Source organism: Chionomys nivalis, chromosome 6 (assembly GCF_950005125.1).
Source record: "Chionomys nivalis chromosome 6, mChiNiv1.1, whole genome shotgun sequence".
Classification (NCBI taxonomy): Eukaryota; Metazoa; Chordata; class Mammalia; order Rodentia; family Cricetidae; genus Chionomys; species Chionomys nivalis.
The window spans coordinates 77,478,245-77,499,982 of NC_080091.1; the positions used below are offsets into that span (position 1 = coordinate 77,478,245).

General features: G+C 41.9%; 2 protein-coding genes across 3 annotated transcripts in view; both read right to left on the bottom strand.

Annotated features, from left to right (window-relative positions):
• The window catches only part of LOC130876210 (amidophosphoribosyltransferase), a 34,812-nt gene extending 19,696 nt beyond the window's left edge, over nucleotides 1-15,116 (bottom strand). Inside the window, exon 1 of the mRNA XM_057772678.1 lies at nucleotides 14,724-15,116. Coding sequence (XP_057628661.1) covers nucleotides 14,724-14,851 — 128 coding nt within the window. The 5' untranslated portion in view covers nucleotides 14,852-15,116. The remainder of the gene's footprint in view (nucleotides 1-14,723) is intronic.
• A 3,661-nt stretch (nucleotides 15,117-18,777) lies between these two features.
• The window catches only part of Ppat (phosphoribosyl pyrophosphate amidotransferase), a 30,997-nt gene continuing 28,036 nt past the window's right edge, over nucleotides 18,778-21,738 (bottom strand). For both annotated transcript variants that reach the window (XM_057772677.1, XM_057772676.1), the window contains exon 11: nucleotides 18,778-20,742. In XM_057772677.1, the coding sequence (XP_057628660.1) occupies nucleotides 20,546-20,742 (197 nt within the window). In that variant the 3' untranslated portion in view covers nucleotides 18,778-20,545. The remainder of the gene's footprint in view (nucleotides 20,743-21,738) is intronic.

Below are 21,738 nucleotides of genomic sequence, written 5' to 3' on the forward strand. Positions count from 1 at the left end.
CTGGACCAGAAGTCTGGGCTCTCCAGGGCAACTGTCAGAAAAATACCATCTAACAACAACTAGAGGGAGCAGTGAGCATAAAAACATAAAAAATTGTGAGCAGGCTTCGAAAAACTGAAAGCGGTGCGGAACAAAGCACAAAAATCCAGACTAGGAATACAAGATTGTAACCACAGCCCGAGGCCTATGTATGAGCAGGAATATGAAATTCTTCAGAGTTGGGTGCAATTCTGGGAAACAACAAAACACAGAAATCAGAAAAGCATGAATTCCAAGACGGACAACAAGTCACAGGATGTGTAGGAATGGAAAAAGACCAGACAGGTAGGGAGGGGAGGAAGAGTGCATTTAACATATCACACTATAGAGGGTCAGCTGCATAAACTGAACACAATCCGAGTTAAAGGGGTCTCATTAAATGCTACTTACTTAGTGGTTATTTTGCATAGATGCTACACAGGGCTTGTGGGGCATGTGTCACTGTGCACACGTGGAGGTCAGAACAGCTCTATGGAATGTGCTTCTCATTCCATTTTTACAAGAGCTCCTGGCAGTGAACTTAGGTTGCCAGGCCTGCATTCCGCTTACCCACTGAAGCAGGAGGTGGCCCCTGAAATGTTGTTTAATTAACGAGTTGCTTAACTGATAATGAAGTAGAGCTAATGCATACTTTTCTCCTCTAAAATGTATTTTTTTTTACATACTTGGAAAGGAAGAAAGAAATAAAGTAGGATTTTTCAGAACAAATTTCAGAATAAATAAAATTTTCAAAGGCCCAACACGCAATCTCAGATGACAGAAATTAAGGTAAGCTGTCATATCAACAGCATAACACAGTAAATCTAAAAATGGCAGGTAAGAAATCCTTAGGGGTGGGTAACATCGGAAAATCCTTTAAAAGTCAACGTAGCTACAAGTACAGAGATACAATGCACACACAAGTAACGTAAAATGAACCGAATGAGCTCTGGACCAACAGTCAGGAAGCCACCTTCTACGTCAGTCTCTCAGAAGATGGACAGAACCCAGAAGCAGCCAAGCACAGAAACTGTTGCCTAAAATGGGAGGCTCGGGCAAGGTGGTCCTCAAGACCTCACCGTGCACTTTCCTAAAGATTGTATTAGTGGCTTACACGGTGCAACTCTGTGTGTATCTAAAGAACACAAGAGGGAATAGCAGTTAAGACTGGAACTCTCAAGGAAGTAGAAGACAACGTGTATTAGCTGTTTATGCAGCTATTCACATTAAAAACTAAATGTAAGATGTCTTCTGATAAAGTTACCCAACAAGGAGTACAGTGATGTTACTGAAAGGGGTGGATGGAGACTAGGCTGGAAGACTTGGAAATTTAGTAGTCAATACCTACTAATGACCTAAGCCAAAATGATGCTTATGGGTGAGGAATCTAACGCAAACAATCACACAGAGCATTCGTGGTTTTAAAGTGAAATGCTGAAAGGGAATGAAATCTCCTTATGCTCCTATAGTCGCTGCTGGAGAAGGCACCAAGGGTGACTCAGAAAGCCACAAGTCAGAAGACAACAAAGCGCTGACACAGGAAAAGTGATGCTCCGCCTTCAGGTGAAGACAAAAGATTATTATACGTTACAGATAAGTAGACTAAATTGTGCCTCTCCCAGCTCCTAGGAAATTATGTATTGAAGCCCTAACTCCCAGGGTGATGGGATTTGTAGGAACGGCTTTGGAAATTGTGTTTAGATGAGGTCATGAGATGGAGCATTAGGAAGGTTGGGAAGCGCTGAACTGCAGGTTACAATCAGTTCAGCACCTACACTCTTCAAAAGAAAACAAAGATTTATGATTTATTTATTTATCTATTATATATACAGTGTTCCTCCCGCATGTGTGCCTGCAGGCCAGAAGAGGGCACAGGATCTCATTACAGATGGCTGTGAGCCAACATGTGGTTGCTGGCAATTGAACTCAGGACCTCAGGGAAAGCAGCCATTGCTCTTAACTGCTGAGCCATCTCTCCAGCACCGACATTCTAAATCCTCCTCAAGCACAGCTGGTGGTAGGAATCACAGTGAAGTTACCATACTCAGAGAATAGGACCAGCGAACATAGCACACAAAAACCAATTTGATTCCACTTCAAGACAACAAATGAGCTGGTTCCATCCAGTAAGTCACTGCTTAAAAGCCCATGGCTAAAGCAGCCAGGGAACCAACTCCCAGTCTCCACCTGTTACAATGAGTAATATGCAATGGCTGGGAAATTATTATTACTCTGGATCTAAAAGAAAGATTTGCATTTCTTCCTGGGTTTGAAGTACAGACAAGAGGAAACAAAACTGACCCAATTCACCTCCAGTCTCAGCTGCCAATTATATGGCTGGAAACATGGTATCTTGTGTTTTTCAGGCATGGCTATCTGAAGGACAGTAATAGGTCAATTCTGATTTGGAGGGATGAAAATAAGGTATACTAAACAAGTACTGCACGAGCAGAATGGATCCTGTTGAACAGTTACTCAGATGTTCAGCCTAAAAAACAACAACAGCAAAAAACTAAACAACAAAAAAAAAATCCACAAGTGAAAGGCCACGTTGTTCATCTGAGAAGAACTCTAAAACATTAGTTGTACTAAAATGCCTTGCTGAACTTAAAAATGTCACTAACTTCTGAATAAAATTAGCACCGAGATGGCCAGCACAGGGCATGTCGGTTGTTACTCTCATAGTACATATTTTGTATATTCAAAGTCATTCTAGTCACAAATATCAAATTTCACAGCATCCTGACGAGCTGCATCAGTAGTAGACACTTTACTGCCCTGAGGACCGTTTGCAGTCCCTAGCAACCACTGCAGAATTGCTCATTCTGGAAATGTCTCATAAATGGTGTCATACTATATAGTCTTTTGCCCCTGGTTACTTTTACTTAGTTTTCAAATTTGAATCACACTGCAGGCAAATTGGTATTTGCAATTCTCTTCTGTGGTTGAATCCTATTGTTTTAAGGATAAACTAATTTTTTTCCATTCACTGGTTGAAGGATATCACACTGAAATACCTGGATCCATTAGGGAGACTCTTATTCTCCTTTCTGGGCCACCCACTGTCCTTTGCTTTCATCAGTGTGACTATTCATGTATGCAGTGTTGCACAGCGGTTGATCTCTTCATTTAGCATAATGTCTTCCAGGTTCATGTACATTGCAGGGAAAATCTGTGCCACGATCTGCATAGCTAGTCCCCTATCAACAATCACTAGGGTTCTTTCTGCCTTTAGGCTATTTTAGAAAATGCTGGTATGAACAAGAGCACTCACAGATCTGGGTTCCTGCTCCCAATTCTTTCGGGGGTCCACCGTGCGAAACTGCTAGGTCACACGGTAACGTGTTTAAGTTGTGTAAAAGAGCTTGCACATTCTTTATTCTCAGCGAGTACCTGACTTTGTGTTGTGTTGTAATATGAGTGGCGGGGCTGCGTCCCAGGCACCCGGCCGCCCGCATGGCTAGCTTTATGTCCCAAAATAATTACACGGAAACTGTATTCTTTTAATCACTGCCTGGCCCATTAGTTCCAGCCTCTTATTGGCTAGCTCTTACATATTGATCTACCCATTTCTAATATTCTGTGTAGTACCACGAGCTGGCTTACCAGGAAAGATCTTAACTTGCGTCAGTCTGAAGTGGGAAAATCATGGCGACTCCTGACTTGGCTTCTTTCTCCCAGCATTCTCTTCTGTTTACTCCACCCACCTAAGGGTTGGCCTATCAAATGGGCCTAGGCAGTTTCTTTATTAATTAACCAATGAAAGCAACAGATTATTACAAGACCCACCTCCATCAGTGTTGAACCTGTTTTCCATTCTCTGGGGTATAAATGTTTTCCAACGACGGAACTATTTTACCTTCTAACAGAATCTTTGATGAACCTACCCAGTTACAGTGACTTAAACAGATGTCCAAATTTCCTTGAGGTCTGAAAACCATTTGGCACTAAAACCGAGCAAACTTTGAGATGAGGGCTCATTATGAAGCATTGCTGAGCATTGCTGAGTAACACCTCTCCTCCCACATCCCCGTACACCAGCATTTATTAAGACATGTACTGGTTTACCAAGACAACCCCAGCAATTGCTCTCATTAACTATCCCAGAATAGTATTTTCTTTCTTCTTTGACTGAGACTTTCTACATAAGAAAATTTAACTTGAGTTTTTCATCAACGGGAGAAGATATTTTTACTTCTTTTCAAAAGGACATGCTAACAATCCACTATTCCAGCGTATGTAGCTTAGCTACAGTAACAGGGTACAGCTGGTCCTTACTTATTAATTTTGCGATAGGAAATTCAGCTCTTGGGTTGGTTTCAAGGGTCATTTGCTATCTGCAATTATCCCGACACAGGCATTCTCAGTTAAAGCCAGACAAGGACAAAGCAAGACTTTGCCTTTATTGTAGCTATTGTAGTATAAACACGAGTTGTTGTGGTTTCTTGTTCTGTTTTCAACTTCAAGCTTTGATGACTGTATTCTCACGCTGACAAATGAACACCCACATACATATGCTCCAGAAATTAATTCCTTCCTCACACATTTGTCTTTCCGGGGGTACTGACAGAGTAAAAGTGAAAAGCCATGAATCTAAGCTGCAAAAACAAGAATAAAAAGAGTTGTAATATATTTTGAGAAGTCAATGTAGCCTAAAAGCTATGCCCTTGAGCTAAGGTTACTTCATCAAAACTTGAAAAACAAGGAGATTTTTCCAGAGTACAAGCTCTAATTAGTTGTGTTTGTTTATAGAGGGTTTCATGTAGCTCAGACGGGCCTCTAACTTCCTATGTAGCTAAGGATAACTGTGGACTTCGGATTCATCCACTGCTACCCAAGTGCTATGCAGCAGCATGGTTTTCCCCACTTTGGGTAACTTTTATTTCAGCAATGAATCGAGTGCAATGCTGCCTTGCTAGCCATAGCCTCCAAGGGTTAGGTGCATGGCTGAAATCTAGGGAGAAGACATGCCTTACTTATTCAGGCATGCCTTACAGTCACTGTTGGCAGAGAATTCAATGTTAATGAATCCATCACATTAAACAGAAACACACGTAAAAGTTATATATTGATCTATGGCAAAAAATATAATCATAGAGGTTTACAGAATTCTAACCCTGTATGGTTAGAATCATAGGATTCAGTACTCAGGTCAATTTACACTAAGAAGAGAATGGAAGAATATGGTGGCATATGCTTTGAATCCCAGAACTGGGGAGACAGAGGAAGATGGATCTATAAGTTCAAGTCTAGCATGGTCAATACAGCAAGTTCTAGGCCAGCAAAGGCTACATAGGAAGAAATACAAAGATACTGTATATTAGCGGCCTATGTGATTCCACCTACGTGACTTCAGGGTGCAATCATTTATGGTCTTGATGTTGCCATAATCTAAACTTCATTTTGGACACACTGTGCAAATAAGTCCTTAATAGTCTGGGGGAGTTCTTCTCATACCTACTTTTACATATCCTAATAACATTTTCCTTCACTGGCTTATTAAACAAATAATTTTTTAGTTTAAAAAACATTACAGGCATGGTGGTATATGCCTTTAATTCCAGCTCTCAGGGGACAGAGACAGGTGAATCTCTCTGAGTTTGAGGATAGACTAGTCTACAGAGAAACTAAAGGGCCACCCTGGGTTACATAGAGAGATCTTGTCTCAAAGAAGAATATTAGCTAGGTGATGGGGGCACACGTCTTTAATCCCAGCAGAGGTTGATTGATCTCTGTGAGTTCAAGGTCAGCCTGATCTAAAGAGCTAATTCTATGACTGGCTCCAAAAGCTACACAGAGAAACCCTGTCTTGAAGTTTAAAAAAAAAACAAAAACAAAACTTAAACTTCAATTTTATAATCATCTAAACATCTATATTGTTCAAGATACTTACTTACACAGTGCGCTATTTTTAAAATACTGTCCCAAGTATAGGAAAGTGTAACTGAGATTGGGAAAACAGACACTTCAATTCAGAATGTCACCTCAGGATTAGCAGTGCTTCCCCCGGGGTGCAAACAACTGACTGACTTGCAAACATCTCCTACATGTACTAGAGCACACCAGATAAACCCATGATATTCAATGTCTATCTAGTGGAACCCTTCTGAGTGAATACAGACCACTGTTTCAACATGAAAGCACAAACCACTAATGTGGTCTTCCTTCTGCACACCGACTGCATTAAGGAGCATCCTTAGTTACGATGAAGAGCAAATGAGATCGTTCTTAGCCAGGCGCTCAACAGACTTGGTCTGATAATGCTAGTCCAGGCCCAAGCTCAGCACAGTGCCTTGAAGTTTAACACAGAATACGTGAAGATGCCGAAGGAGGCAATTCCAACACGGCCCTCTTAAAATGTGGCTGAAGATGCCAAATACTCTTAGTCTCAAGGTTATGTTTTAGAGGATAGAAATTTGCCCCGACAGTGGCTCAGTACAACCTTCAATTGCAAGAACAGATTAAATTTAAACTGCTACTGTTTTCTAACAGAGGAAAATAAAATGAACGCTCCCCCAGAAGACACATCAAAGTATTAAAGATTGGGAACAGGAGCTAGGTGGCTGGATTTCAAGTGTTCTTTTGTTATTTTCTGTCTAATACATGCTATTTTAAGTAGTTGGAAACTAGATCTCTATTGCATGCTAACTTAGAACTTCCTTATTATACCTAAGTTTGCATCGAGTATGATAGGAGAGAAAAAAATGTATTTCTATTTCTCACCAAAAGAAATTAGTAAATAATACAGCTTTCTGTAGTTATAGAAATCCCATGAAGGTAAGCTGGTTGCAAGCAAATACATCAAGGGGCAGTCTGTCTTCACGTTAGATTGAAAGATCAATGCCCCCATCCTAGTTATTGTGATGCTCAGTGATCTATGGAAGTCTTGTGTGATAAGTGGATGATACTCAAACTACAAGAATTATGAACAGGTCTGAATAACTGAGCTGTGCTGATTTATAGATAATCACATTACCAGATCCTGAAAGTTACACATGCTCCATAACAGCAAATGACACGGGAGCCGGAAAACATTGGTCTGAAAACCAGGTCAGAGCGCTGACAAAAATAAGCAAATGCTCAAAGAGACTACAAGGGCCAAAGAAATATCTGAGGAAATTGACAGAAGACTGGCCAATTTGGGATAAACAGAGACTGGAAACAATGTCGTACCAAATATAAAAATTTACAATACAAATATAGAATTTTGCAAAAGAAAAATGATAACCTTCAAAGAACGGAGACTCTATGAAGAAAGTGGCTACAACTACAAATGGAAACACGGTAGGCTTCGCGATGACTTTAGGAAAGAACTGTAAGAACTTTCCACTTTGCGTTTGTCAAGAAAAAAAAACTTCTAAAAATAAAATCCATACACCATTACTTTTTACTTAACTGATTATAATTATTAGGGAAAAAATGTTTCTAATTTCATTTTTTTCTAAGTCTTGACCAAAATACTAATTAGTCAACTCATTCTTAATTTCCCTACTTATATTTCCTAATTTGAGATATGTGAAAACTAATATTGATCCTTCTTCTGTTTGTTTAGGAATTATCTGAAGGTCATTTGGAAAGCCAAGGAGCCGTGAGCGACAAGAGAAAAGCACGTGAAGATAGTCAGAGCCTGAGAAACGCCAAGGCGCTTCCCTGTGACAACTTGTTGCTTTTTCCTGATAAGAGATACTTAGCCTTCTCCCTGACTAATTAGATCAAATAAATTGTGAACTATTTAAGAGTTGAGAATGCTGGGAAATTAGTTCACAGCTCAAGAGGAAGAGGAACTCTAAAAGTAACAGGACACATTCCCAGCCAGGTAACTGCAATAACTGCACCATTTAAATTACACACAGGGATAGAAAAGAAAAGGAACGCACGAATTAGTAAGCTGTAAAATTTGGCTTTGTTCAAAGGTAGGACATTGTTTTTTCTAAGTCTGAAGATAGGTAAAACTCTGAGGCCTCTTTAGAACTATGCAAATAAAAATTCTAAAATGAACCAGCAATCCAGATGTGACAACTCATTCCGTTATAAACGCAGGCATCCGGAGGCTGAGGGAAGACCCGATTGAGATGAAGTAGAGCTCCAGGCCAGCCTGTTGAGACCCTCTCTTAAACAGCACAACACGTGAGCAAACCAAATACTAGAAAGGGTAGTTTGAAGCAATATAGAAAAGAAACCCAAATATGAAGACATTCAAGTTCCTCATATAAAAAGGCATAGCATTTGTTTATCATCTGTACCTATCCTCCTACATATTTTAAGCCATCTCTTAATTGCTGAAATCATACAATACAATATTGCTATGAAAGTTATAGTTTGTCTAAAAATCAATGACAAAAAAAGGTCTTTTTACTATTCAGTACAGATAGTTTTAAAAAAATACTCCCAGGATTTATGGGTTTAAAACGTGGAGACAGAACACATGGAGACAGATGACTCCCTATGCACAGAAAAGTTCACAGAACTGAAGATCAGAAAAACTGAGCTCTAATCTCTGCTCCTAATTAGACAGCACACCATGTGAACAGCATTCAAATCAAAATACAGCATATGACGAGGCCAGGATACAGGAAGCTACCACAGGAAGATCCCAGGTCCAAGGCCAGCCTGGGCTACATGGCAAAAGTATGTAAAACAACAAAAATTAAAATTCCAGACTAACAAATACCAGACCCTACAAGGCGGCTAGCTACTGACTCCAGTCCACAAAGGCCATCGCTGTCATCATAGATTAGCTTAAGATTTGTGCTTTCTCTCTCCTTAGTGAGAACTTTTAAATGTCAAGTTTTCTCATCCAGTGATGTTTAGGAGATCCATCCCTAATTGTGCTTTCTTTCTTTGTATTACTTGGAATGGTCAATTGTATCAGCATGCATCCCACTACTTCCCCACGCCACTCCACTATAATATACCAGTTCCTTTTTTCAAATAGAGGCCCTTATGAGTAACTGTTTGCCAGCCAGTGAACATCTGTATGCACCTCTGCTGAGTGCACACCTAAGGGTGGGACAGAGACAAAGGGCATACCTATACAGGTACTATTCAGTTTATATATAAGAATTCATCTGTACAAGTTATGAGGTGGTTATGATCATTATGGCCAATTCAGAAGGATGGAAACTGGGGCCTGGCAAAGCCTGTGCTTCTGAATAGTGGGTTACATGCTTCTAAGAGGGCAGAAGCCTTGTTTACCCTGTGTTCCCCTACTTATTATCAAGGTACCCTGTATGTACACAGCAGGAACTCAACAAAGGTGTGCTGTGTGACATTTTGGTAAGAGACAGATATATACACGAGAGTGATCCTGTAAAATTACAAAGGAGCTGAAAACTATCACTTGGTAACATCCCACAACACCACAGGACAAAACACTGCACAGCTGGTCATGTTGTTGACAAGAAAGCCACGCTGCCAGTGATTTGAAAGTACAGCACACTCATCAAGTATATGGCACCTGATAACAACACTGGTAGCAGACAACAATGTGACTGTTTCTGTCTTTGCAGCATTATTTCAGTGCTCTGCTCCTTATAAAAAGGCTCCCGTAATGTAAACAACTGCCCTGTTACTGTAGCAGTGACCTTCTACATCCAATGTTTACCAGGTCTCCTGATTGGATCAGGACTCTTTGCTGAGTGACCTGAACGAACTTGCACACTAAGAGCGGTGATGAGCATAGCAACAAAATGGCCTAACGATGCAGTTCTCAGAATACATATCCCCATGCTTCGATCACGGCCACAGTGTAGGAGTTGCCTGACTCCTACTTCTCAACTCTTTTAACTCACGTGACGTGAAAATCTTACATTACCATTTTTTTTCTTAAATATAAAATGTAGGTCAGATGATTTGCCCCACCTTTGAGCTCCAGTGAATCTGTCATGGAAGAGATTGCCGCTGGCTTAGCTACATAAAAGCATCATTCTGAACTGACTAAATTGTAACACTAGACCTTTAAAATGCTTAGGTGTAGCCCAAGACATGAGAAAACAGATCTAGAAGTTATCAGAAATGCCCAAGATTAAGCTGGTGTTTCAGCTTATTGGCTAACATCACCAACCTTAATTCAGCACCCCAAACAAGTTCGCTGATAACCTCCTGTGTGTTCCTCAACAACTCTGGGAAGAGGGCTGAAACCCGAGCCAAGCAGGCTGTCTCTCCCTCTGGGGCTGTGGAGGAACCAGTGTCCGCACCTCTCAAGAAAACTTCTGAGATCATTATAAACCAGTTTCCCCAAAGCCTAGCAGAAACAGAAGATTCTACAGAATGTTTCTTCCAACAGCACCTTCAACTCAATCAGTAAATTTCCCAAATGTTCAGAAGTCTAAAAATACTTATTGGTTGTTGGTTTTGATTCCTCTCCTGGGGCGTTGACAGAGCCCTGACAGAGGGCACACTCATCTCCTATCTAACAACATTCATCATCTATTTTCAGTCACTATAACGATATACAACAGGTAAAGCACTTTGTTCTGTTGTGGTTTTGGTTTTCTCTGAGACAGGGTTTCTCTGTAGGCTTGTCTTCCCTGAAATTTGCTCTGCAGACAGGTCAGACCTTGAACTCAAGTGCTGCCCCTGCCTCTACTTCCCAAGTGCTGGGATTAAAGGATAGTTTACTGTGCCCAGGTTAGGCATTTTGTTCCTTTAAAAGGCTATTTTGGTCAGTCTGGGAGGCTGAAAGCCCATCTTTTCAGGAAGTCCCAGCAGTTTAGTTCTGGTGAGGCCCTCAATGTGGATGACTTCATGGTAAAGGTCAAGTGAGATGGGGAGGAAGGAAGACGGAGAGCTAAGATGGACAGAGGCCAGAACAATGCAGGGGTTAGGCTCACTCTCATAATAACAACCTACGCTCAGAGAACTAAGTCAGCGAGGCCACCACAATCCACAATACCTAGCCACTCACCTTTCTGCAAACTCCATCTCTTTCTCGGTTTATCGAGACAGGGTTTCTCATTGTAGCCCTTGCTGTCCTTGAACCCTCCTGTAGACCAGGATTGGCCTTGAACTCAGAGATCCAACTGCCTGTGGTGTACCACTGCTACCTATAAAATATAATACTAGAGTACTGCCACACTGAGAACACCTTCCCACACATAAATCTTTGGAGGATAAATCACATCTACATTACACAAAAAACCTATACATGGAAGTCCATGGAATGTGTCTAGTAATTTCTTTTATGGAGTTTGAAATGAGTCCAGACCATTCTACTCCCCATAAGATGCTGTGGGATAATGCTCTTATACACAGGAAAGATTTGTCACTTGCATTGATCTAATAAAATACTGATTGTTCAGTCAACAGTCGTAAGTATAGGAGGGGAAAACAGACTAGGAGAATTCTGGGAAGAAGACAGAGACACAGTCACCAACCACGTACAAAAAAGAAGCAAGATGAGGATGACTGAGAAATGGTACCAAGCCACATGGGTAAACATAAGAATAATGGGTTAATTTAAGTTGTAAGAGCTATTTAGTAATAGGCATGAGCCATTGACCAAACGGTTTATAATATAAACCTCTGTATGTTTATTTGGGACTGAACAGCTGCAGGACCAGGTAGGTCAGGAATTTTCATCTACAATAAGATATGACGATAATTTAAAGGTAAGAATGATTTAGCAGAGTTGTTTAGTTTGTTCAGAACTCTGCAAAATATCAGACCTGATGTTTTCAAACCCACAAGGTAACGGTGATTTTGAGTACATCCTCATGTGATAACTAAAATGGGGGGCTTCTACAGTCACCTGTCTTAATGAAGAAATAGAATCTATAATTCTACTATATACAATAACGGTACTATACCTTGGACACCATCGTAGGTTTCAGGATTCAATAGTCCCATGCTCAATGCCATATATGTACATTAGTTCTTGGGCTGGATGTGTAGCTTGGTGGCACAGTGTATGATTAGCCAATGGGAGGACCTTATACAATCCTGAGCACACCCTCTCTCAAAATGTGTTCTTCGTTTTTTTTTTTTTTTTTTTTGACACTGATCTGCTATTTTAGGGTAGTGGGCAATTACTATATCTTCTAAGCATAAGGGTGTTCCATTGATTTTTTTTCCAATTAAAATCAATTCTTCCAAAGTAAGGACTTTCCTCTGATTTAAAATTTTGCTTCACTTAGGATTTGTTGTGAGAACTAGATAAACTTTAATGATTCTTACTCAAGAAAATCATAAGTCGTTTTCTAGTAAATTTATTCCCCAGAAACTAGCTTATCGTTGCTGTTCAAAAGAAAAGGAAATATCACAGTCCTAATTTCAACCCAAGTCTCCTAACAAGATCTGCTTAGTTTCGGTAAAGAGCCATCCTAATAAAGCAAATCCTCCCTCCCTCCCTTGGTAGCGAGTCTTGCTTTGTGTTTTTGTCAATGCTGAGATTAAACACTCCACTATATAATACAATCCATTGATGCCATTAACACATCTTATCTTCAATGTCCTTATATTATCTAATCTCATAGTTCCTTCATATAAGAGCAGCTACAAGAAACATAATGTAGGACATGCAATAAAAATCAAGCTCTATTTATTTATTGAGACAGGGTCTCACTGTGCACCTCTGGCTGGCCTGGAACTCACTTTGTGGCCTAAAACTCACAAGATCTGTTTACTCCCACATCTCCAATGCTGAGAGATTAGAGGCTTGTGCCACTCACTTGGCAAACTGTAGTTTAACTTAAAAAGAGAAACAACATATAGTCCCCTAAACAGGCAAATTTAAAGAAATAGAAAGACAAAAATGAAGTATATAAGGGAAATTTCTGAGTAACTGACCACAATGTAAACAGAGTGGGGGAAAAGGTGGAAACCCTCCCCTCTGTCGTCTAAGATTCTCTAGCTCCATTCCCACTGTTCCTAACGTGATATTCGAATAAATCCGAAAATGGTATAGACAACTGCTCCTCAGAACCACATAATCAGATTTAAATTTCTCTCTCTCTTTCTCTCTCAAATACTAAGGCCCTCACCAATCTAGGCAAGAGTTCAACAATTGAGCACATTCCCAGATCTCAATAATTTAAGATATGATATAGTCTGGCAGTGGTGGCACATGCTTTTAATTCCAGCACTTGGGAGGCAGAGACAGGCAGATCTCAGTAAGTGCTGGTTCCTAGACGCCTTTTTTTTTTTTTTCCTTTTTGATTTTCGAGACAGGGTTTCTCTGTAGTTTTTGGTGCCTGTCCTGGAACTAGCTCTTGTAGACCAGTATGGCCTCGAACTCACTGAGATCCACCTGCCTCTGCTGGGATTAAAGGCATACACCATCACTCCTGGAACTAGCTCTTGTAGACCAGTATGGCCTCGAACTCACTGAGATCCACCTGCCTCTGCTGGGATTAAAGGCATACACCATCACTACCTGGCCCTAGCGGGCACTTTTTTTTTTTTAAATATTTATTTATTTATTACGTATACAATATTCTGTCTGTGTGTATGTCTGCAGGCCAGAAGAGGGCACCAGACCCCATTACAGATGCTTGTGAGCCACCATGTGGTTGCCGGGAATTGAACTCAGGACCTTTGGATGAGCAGGCAATGCTCTTAACCACTGAGCCATCTGTCCAGCCCCCACTTTTTTTAAATAAACAAAAGGTATGCAGAATGTGAAACTCCAAACCACCAAACAAACATTTAGGACTGTGAGAAAGGCAAAGGTAAGCATGGTGAGGGAAAGGAAATCAGTAGGGATGCACTGATATCTGTGGCACCCACACTGCTGAAGTCACTGCTCAGCTCCACACAAACCCTGTATTATTTCCTTCAATAGATTTATACTAACTGCCCATTAAGTCAGTTGGTAAGAAACAGAAAGATTATGGCAGCAAAGGTTTGTTGTTTTGCTTTGGTTACCTTGAAGGCATCTCCCAGTTTTTCCACGTTAATATGTATCTTGACATCAAGCACTCCTCCTCTCTCCCTTTAAAGAGCTAATGGCTCTTACTGTTTTCATTTATTATTTAAAAGTTTATCAATCAGAGCCAGGCAGTGGAGACTGAGGCAGGCCGATCTCTGTGAGTTCGAGGCCAGCCCGGTCTACAGCAGCTAGTTCCAGAACAAGTTCCAAAGCTACCGAGAAACCCTGTCTCGAAAAAAATAAAACACAAAACAAAAAAAATTAAAAAAAAAGTTTTCCAATCAATCTGTGCCCTATGAAGCTATGGTATAAGAAATCTAGTACGGTGACTCATTCTGAATACGAATTAGACCTCTTTCCCTGGGTCTGAACTCTAGGGTCCCCAAACCGATAACTGCTTTCAGGCTAACAATCTGCTCATTAGCTCTTCCTTTGCAAATAAAGATTCTGCAAGCTGGAGGTCACCTGCAAAAAAGACTAAAAGTGTTGGAGGACCTTCACCAGCCACCACCTGACCTTACAGAAGTTTATCTAGGTTCAAGGAGATCTTAACAATCCCCTCCCGACCTAGCTAGTGCAAGCAAACCCGCAGGAGAGGTGCACATTCTTGGAGTTAACCATAAAGAGCATTAGGGAGGAATTCCACAGGCTAGGTTAATGTCTACGAGACAAGGCGTACCACACGCCCACTTGGTCAATTCCCTGCGAAGGTACTGATCTGGATCCCGAGATCCACTCTCTTAGTCCTGCGGTCTCCATAGCTCCAGAGCTGGGAAGTCGCTCGGGGAGCTGAGCAAAGACTTGCCACTTCACCCCTACCCCTCATCCTGTTGCTCACCGGTGCTGCAGACCTTGGAGTCCCACAGTGATCACATGCGGCACATCTAGCTGCGTGGGCCACTCTCCAGAAGCGATGCACCCAAACACGCCACATTCCTCACGCATCCCCGACTCCTCCATGTCCATGGCGCCGCCGAAAGCACGTGGACCGACCTGCTGCCGCAGCGTGGTCCGAGCGCCAACCAGCTGTCCGCTCTGCTCTAGTAAGCTGCAGAAGCTCACGCCGCCGACTGCCTCCTCCTTCCCCGCGGGCTAGGTTCTCGCTACTGCGGCGGCGCGCGCTTTCCAGGGGGCGTTGCCAGCTGGGCCTCCAGCGCCCGGCCAATCAGTTACGGCGCTGATCGGGGGCGGAGCTACGGAGTCAAAGGGGGTGTGGCCAGATCTCCGCGGGCGAGGTGTGGGGAGTTAGTGTTCCCACACGTGGAAATCTCCGTTATTTTCCGCTCCCGATACGTCGGTGATGTGAGGAGCGCAGTTGGTGGTGTTTACCCCTCAGAAGATTTGAGCTGTGCGTGCCCCAGGTCGCACGCTGTCCCCCGGCCGTCGGGACTTGGTACGCTCCAACACAGAACCCTCTCCCGGCCAGCGGGGCCCAAGCCTGCGCGCCACTTTTAGCCGCTGGGGATTGAGACACAGAGTCGCCCGGAAGTGGTGTCTCGTCGGCGCGCATGCGCGGCGGGAAGCCCGTGGGTACCCGATCCCAGCACCGGGCGTGGCCAGTGCGGTACTTCGCCGTCGCCTTTGGGTCACGCGGAGTGCTCATGTTTAGCGGCTGCGCCTCTTCTTTGCACTGCCCTTCCCCGCCCTTCTAACCCTCTATTGGGTCTTATTTTCCCGACCGCTGCTTCACTTTCCCGCGCTGTCTTGCATCTTCATCCCACCTAGGATCATGACGACAGCTGAGGGTGAGTAGCAGGCTTTCTGACCCGCTTTCTGTCCCCACACACACCTCCAGCAGGGAGTTGCAAGCTTGGCGTGGACTCGTGCGGCCCCCGGGTCAGATTGCGGCTCTCCTGATACAGTGCCCGGCTGAGTAACCCACGTTGGCGCCATAGTGCCGGATACTGCACACGTGTGGTCCACGTGTTGGGAGACGTGCTTTGGATACTAAGAACCCGGGGCCTCCTGAAAACTCCCCAGGAGTGGAGGAAAGTAGCAAAGTGGGAAGGTGCCCCGGAGGAGAAATGTCCTAAAACTAACTAAAGGCCTAGATTGGTGCTGCCAGGAGCAGACATGTCTCATTGTAATGAAAAACCCTAAGTTATTAGAACATTTAAAATGCCATATTCTATAATCTTTGAAAGATATGAAGAATGCCTGTCTAAAATATATCTATGTACATCTAGAAAATCTTAACTAACATGACTACAAACTTGACTATTATGATTATCTATTAACAACCTATAGACATTACATTTTTAAATGAACTACACAATCACAATACGTTAATCAATATCAGAAATACATATACATATAACAAAATTGACCTTAAAATCTATAGCAATGCAAATTATTCATACCTGTATCACATTTAAATGGCTTGCCGATTTACATCTTTTGTAAATGATGATTAGATACCAGCAAATACTGCTTTTAAGGGCTCTACCTATATTGGGCATTATAAATAGTGGTGAATTATCCATCAGCGCCTTGATATACATCACGCAGCCACCTTTAGTTAGAATGCACTCTGGGCTTCCAAGTCTTTCACTGAAAGGCAGCTAAGTAGGTGCAAAGCAGGCCCCTGAAGGGCACCTGGTGGAGGCGAGTGACCCAGGACACCACAGGACATGGATCAGCTAGCCAGACCCACAGGTTCCAAGCCAGATCTGGTTCTCCAGCAAGCTCCCACCCCACCCTTTCATGACAGCACGTGGACTACTTTCCAGGGAGCAGCAGGCTCCCAGCAGCATGTTAAAACAAACATGCCTAGGGAGGCAAGGTGGCTCAGTGTCATGGGCACTCACAAGCAAGCCTAAGGACTTAGGTTTGGTAGCCTGAGCCAACACAATGGAAATGATTCCCACAGTTGTCTTCACATGTGCGCAAGCGCACACACAAACCAACTGGAGAGATGGTTCGGCAGTTAATAGAACTTGATCTTCCAGAGGACCCAAGTTCTGTTCCTAGCACACATTAGCACTCATACCGGGCAGCTAAAAATCACCTCTGACTCCAGGTCCAGATAGTCTGAGGTATCTCAGTTCATCTATACTGACATGCTACAATACACACACACACACACACACACACAGACAAAAAAACCAAACACGGTGTGTACACATCTTTATTCCAGAGCAGAGGACGCAGATCTCTTGAGTTTCAGTCTAGCTGGGGCCTTCTACTGAGACATCGTACCAAAAAAAGGACAAAGATGCTTGGGTTCCAAAACTTTCTCAGTGGGCTTAAACAGAACGTGGCAATTTAGTAATATGTATTGCACAACTGCTGACCCTATCCCAAAGCATGCACCACTACTGGATTAGTGCTGCATTGTGGGATTTACTGTCCGCTGCTCAAAAGGCATTGAGGTGTGACTCAGAAGGAAGACATGCTTTTTCAAGAAAATGAACCATAGTACTGGAGTCTCCAGGGAAACAAGCAATAGGATGTAGTATCCAGATGGATGGAGTCTTTAAGAAAATTACATGTGAGACCCTAGGATCTAACAAGGCAGAAATCTTCAGGCCAGGTCAGCAGGCTGGGGGTTTGGGAGCAACTTAATTTCTAGTTCTGAGTTCAGCAGGCTGGAAAGGGGAGATTTTATGCTGTGGGTTTTAGGATCCAGTGTTTCAAGACGGCTGTTTCTACTCTCCTTCCCTCACTGAAACTTGATACTAGTGTGTTTGTTTCTGTCTCCCTAGACAACCAGCCAGTTGAAATCAGTGTGTGACATTTCCACAGTCCTTTACATGTTAATATGCATTAAATCTTGTGTTGCTTCACAGCTTCTACTTTTTTTGTTTGTTTCTTGATGTAACAGCCCTGGCCATCCTAGAACTCACTCCACAGACCAGGTTGGCCTTGAACTCACTGAGATCTACCTGCTGCTGCCTGCTGAGTCCTCAAATTAAAGATGTGCCCCACCACTGCAGGGAGCTTGTTTCTTTTTAGCACTGCATAAGACCCCATTGTCTAGATGGGAAGGGGGGTGTCCACTTTCATTTCCTTTGTTTGCATTTTTGAAGATCTTTGAAAACTCTGAACACCCAACCATGGCTCCCAGTATTTCCAAAGAAACCTTTCTGCATGGTGCTCATTCAGCATCCTATTTTCAAATTACTTTACTGTCCGCCTACTTGGCATAAGTTTACACAGCTCATAAGAGATGGGCTACTTATTAAAATGGATCAGAGAAATGAGATCTCACTAGCTGGTGCCAGGTATGATCGAGGCTGCCGTCTTCATGGTTTTACCATAATGTACCAATGACCACTATTTTTAAAAAGCACACATGTAAACATACTTATTACATATATTTGTCACCAAAAAAGATCAGAGAAAGGTTTTTTAAAAAGGCTTCCATTAGCCGGGCAGTGGTGGCACACGCCTTTAATCCCAGCACTTGGGAGGCAGAGGCAGGCGGATCTCTGTGAGTTCGAGACCAGCCTGGTCTACAAGAGCTAGTTCCAGGACAGGCTCCAAAACCACAGAGAAACCCTGTCTCGAAAATTAAAACAAAACAAAAAAAAAAGGCTTCCATTAGTTTCTGACGTTAACTGTGTTCAACAATTTTTCATTTTTTTTCTGTATATACTCTAGTTATATACATTTTAAAATATTTATTTATTTACTTATTATGTATACAATATTCTATTTCTGTGTATGCCTGCAGGCCAGAAGAGGGCACCAGACCTCATTACAGATGGTTGTGAGCCACCATGTGGTTGCTGGGAATTGAACTCAGGACCTTTGGAAGAGCAGGCAATGCTCTTAACCACTGAGCCATGTCTCCAGCCCAGTTATATACATTTGAAGCAGATAAAAGAAGGCTTGAAACTGGTTAAAAAAAAATGTTAATTTAATTCATATTCAGAAACTAGGGGGAAAAAAAGGTCACAGTGAAGAAATAAGAAAGCTGTACAACTCTGTCTAGAAAAAGCCAAAAAAAAAAAAAAAAAAAGCTGTACAATTATCAAATGACCACAACATCATTTCCCTATATAAAAGTATCCCAATAAAACAAAAACTATGGAAAACACAAAGTCAAATTAGAGATTTTGGTTTTAATACTTTCCCTGAGTTTCTTTTTAAAACATCGAATTTAATAAGGCCATTTTAAAACTGACCTAAAGGCTTACCCTCCAGCCCACAATGAGTAATGCATTTAATATACAAGGCTCCGCCCACTGAAACGCCCTAGGGCTATACAATGTCAATCTGCCTGCAGCTGTCACAGAAGCACTTCAGGCACCAAAGCACATGACCTTAAAGTACTAACAGTTTATCTTGACTGCTATTCTGTAACTCGTGAGACTATATACCAAATGCAGACTAATAATTTCAGTTATTAATAAATACTATGTTCCTAAATGGGTTGGGAAACTATACAGCAATTTTGGCAACAATATAGAAATAAATGTTTTTGCACGTGAAAACTCTTACACAAACATGAGTTAGTAAGCAAATCACCACAACCCTCTAAATCTGCATCATAAAATAATTAAAACTAAAATCTCAGTAGACCTAGCAAAACAAAGCAGAAAAGACATGGTTATGAGCTGACTGACACTTGGGTACAGGCAAATAATTCCCTAACAGTAGCTGTCTTAGCCATTAAACAAAATCAGCCCCTAGTACGTTTCTATTTGCTCAATTTTAAGCCTATGTCTGAATGTATAAAAGAATGCATGACTGTAAACTATCAAGCACTCAATTCAGATAGCCAAATCTAATCAAATTAAGGACAAAGGCTTACTTGGAATTCAAATTTTTGTTTTCTACTTCCAATGCAATAAGTTATTTGCTAGGCTTGTATCCTAAGGTACTAAATATTATTGATCACAACTTCGAGGCCAAATGTAGGGGAAAAAAAAGGCCTCAGATACATTTTTCAATAATTCTGGTGCATCCCAAAGAGGTGGCAGAGGTCTGCAAATCTGAACATTTCCCTCCATCCTAATGAAAGTGAAAACTTCATGCGCTATTAAAACATAAGGGTAAAATGATACCTCTAAACACCTATGTATGGCGTGTATTCACGTTCCTACTGTGTATTAGATGCATTAAATAAATGGGGGCCCCGAGGCACAGAAAGACACTTTTAATCTTCAGGCAGAAAACCCAGATTGTCTTTGAACCCAAGAATCCCCTGCCTCAGCTTCTCAAGTAGTTTTTATTTCTTTCCTTTTTGTTTTTGCTTTTGTTTTGAGTTGTTCATTGATCCCCAGAACCACAGATGCGTGTGCTGAGGAGGGGGCAGCCACACCTACAGACTGGACTACAGATTAGATCTCTCTGGGGCACAAGGAATTCAGATTTTTCCTGAACATTATAAAGCCCCTTGTCCTGTGTATATTACACATCCCTAATCTAACCTCTTGCAAACCCTGCAAGCATGGGCCTGGGAAATACCATTCACCTCCTGCCTTCTCCTAGGTGAGAAGTCAATCCTTGTATAAAAAAAAAATCTGTACATGTTGTATTACATGTAAGCATCATGATTCAATTATAGCAATTTAGTAACCTCAGGAATTCTCAGAGCTTATAAAGGTACACACACAAGCAGGTGGTATCTCTTTTGTACCAACTGAGTATTAACAGATAGTATATAAACCATTTCTTGATCAAGTTCAGTCTCAAGACACTCCATCCAGGCAGCTACCATTCCAGTTCCACAGGGTACTGCCCGGTGAGGCAGGCTGTACAGTGTCCCGTCTTCTCAAAACATTCCAGCCCATTGCCATTTTCTTGAACTGTAATATCATGTCTTTTCGCTTTCTGCTTCTCGAATCTGATGTCTTGTTGCACAGAGGAAACCAGTCCTTCCACCGACAGATACTTAACACTGTTTGCTCCTGCAGGAGGAAAGGGAAACGTCACGAGCTTTTGCTGCAGGGAGGAAAACACGCTCCACCACAGCGCGGCTACAGAAAGCATCGTTTACGTCAGCATGGAAAGTCTCCTTCACTTTCCTGAAAAGGAAGCTGGATGCGATGACTTCTGACCTGTAATCCCAGTTTCTTGGGAAGCAGAGACAAGATGATCTCTAGGTCAAGTCACCCAGGATCAACCTTTAAAAGGAGAGGGAAAGACCTGAGAATGAGGCCTGGGGATAAAATGCTTGTGTAGAAGCAGGAGTCCCTGGATTTAATTCGGGGGTGTGGGGGGGGGGGTAGGGTTCTGATTGTGTGTGTGTATAGTCATTTCTCTTCTGATCTTGCTTTGACTACATCTAATATAAAATATTATATATTATATAATCTCTAATATAAAAAATGCCCTAGCACTTTTAGAATAGTGTTCAATGCCTACTTGACATATAATAATAAAAACTTTTACATTCAGGGTTTCACATTGATTTCTATGGCTCAGCAAATATACATGTACATATTTATATGTACAGACAAGTCCATATGTATACGTACATACAAAGAAAACATAGTAAAACTAAAATTGGTAAAGAGCATGGTAAAGTTCACTGCACCGCCCATCTACTCCTGTCCAGATCTGGAATAGCAAATCTATTGTGTAGGAGTAGAAACAATGGCTGCAAAGCGAGAATTCAGAACAATGGAATTCTGGAAAGGATGCAACAATGAGGGAGACCCTCACAGGAGTTTCCGATACGGGCAGTATGTCCACCTGAGCATGAATTTTAGATTTCCATTTCTAGATATTAAACACGTAGTCCACATATTTTTTTTTACAGTATTTTTCTACATATTGCAAGCTGTCCTGAAACTTACTATGTAGACCAGACTGGCCTCAAAATCAGAGATCTGCTTGCCTCTTCCTCCTGAGTGCTGGAATTAAAGTTGTGCAATATCATGCCAGCCTGAATATGTAGTTCT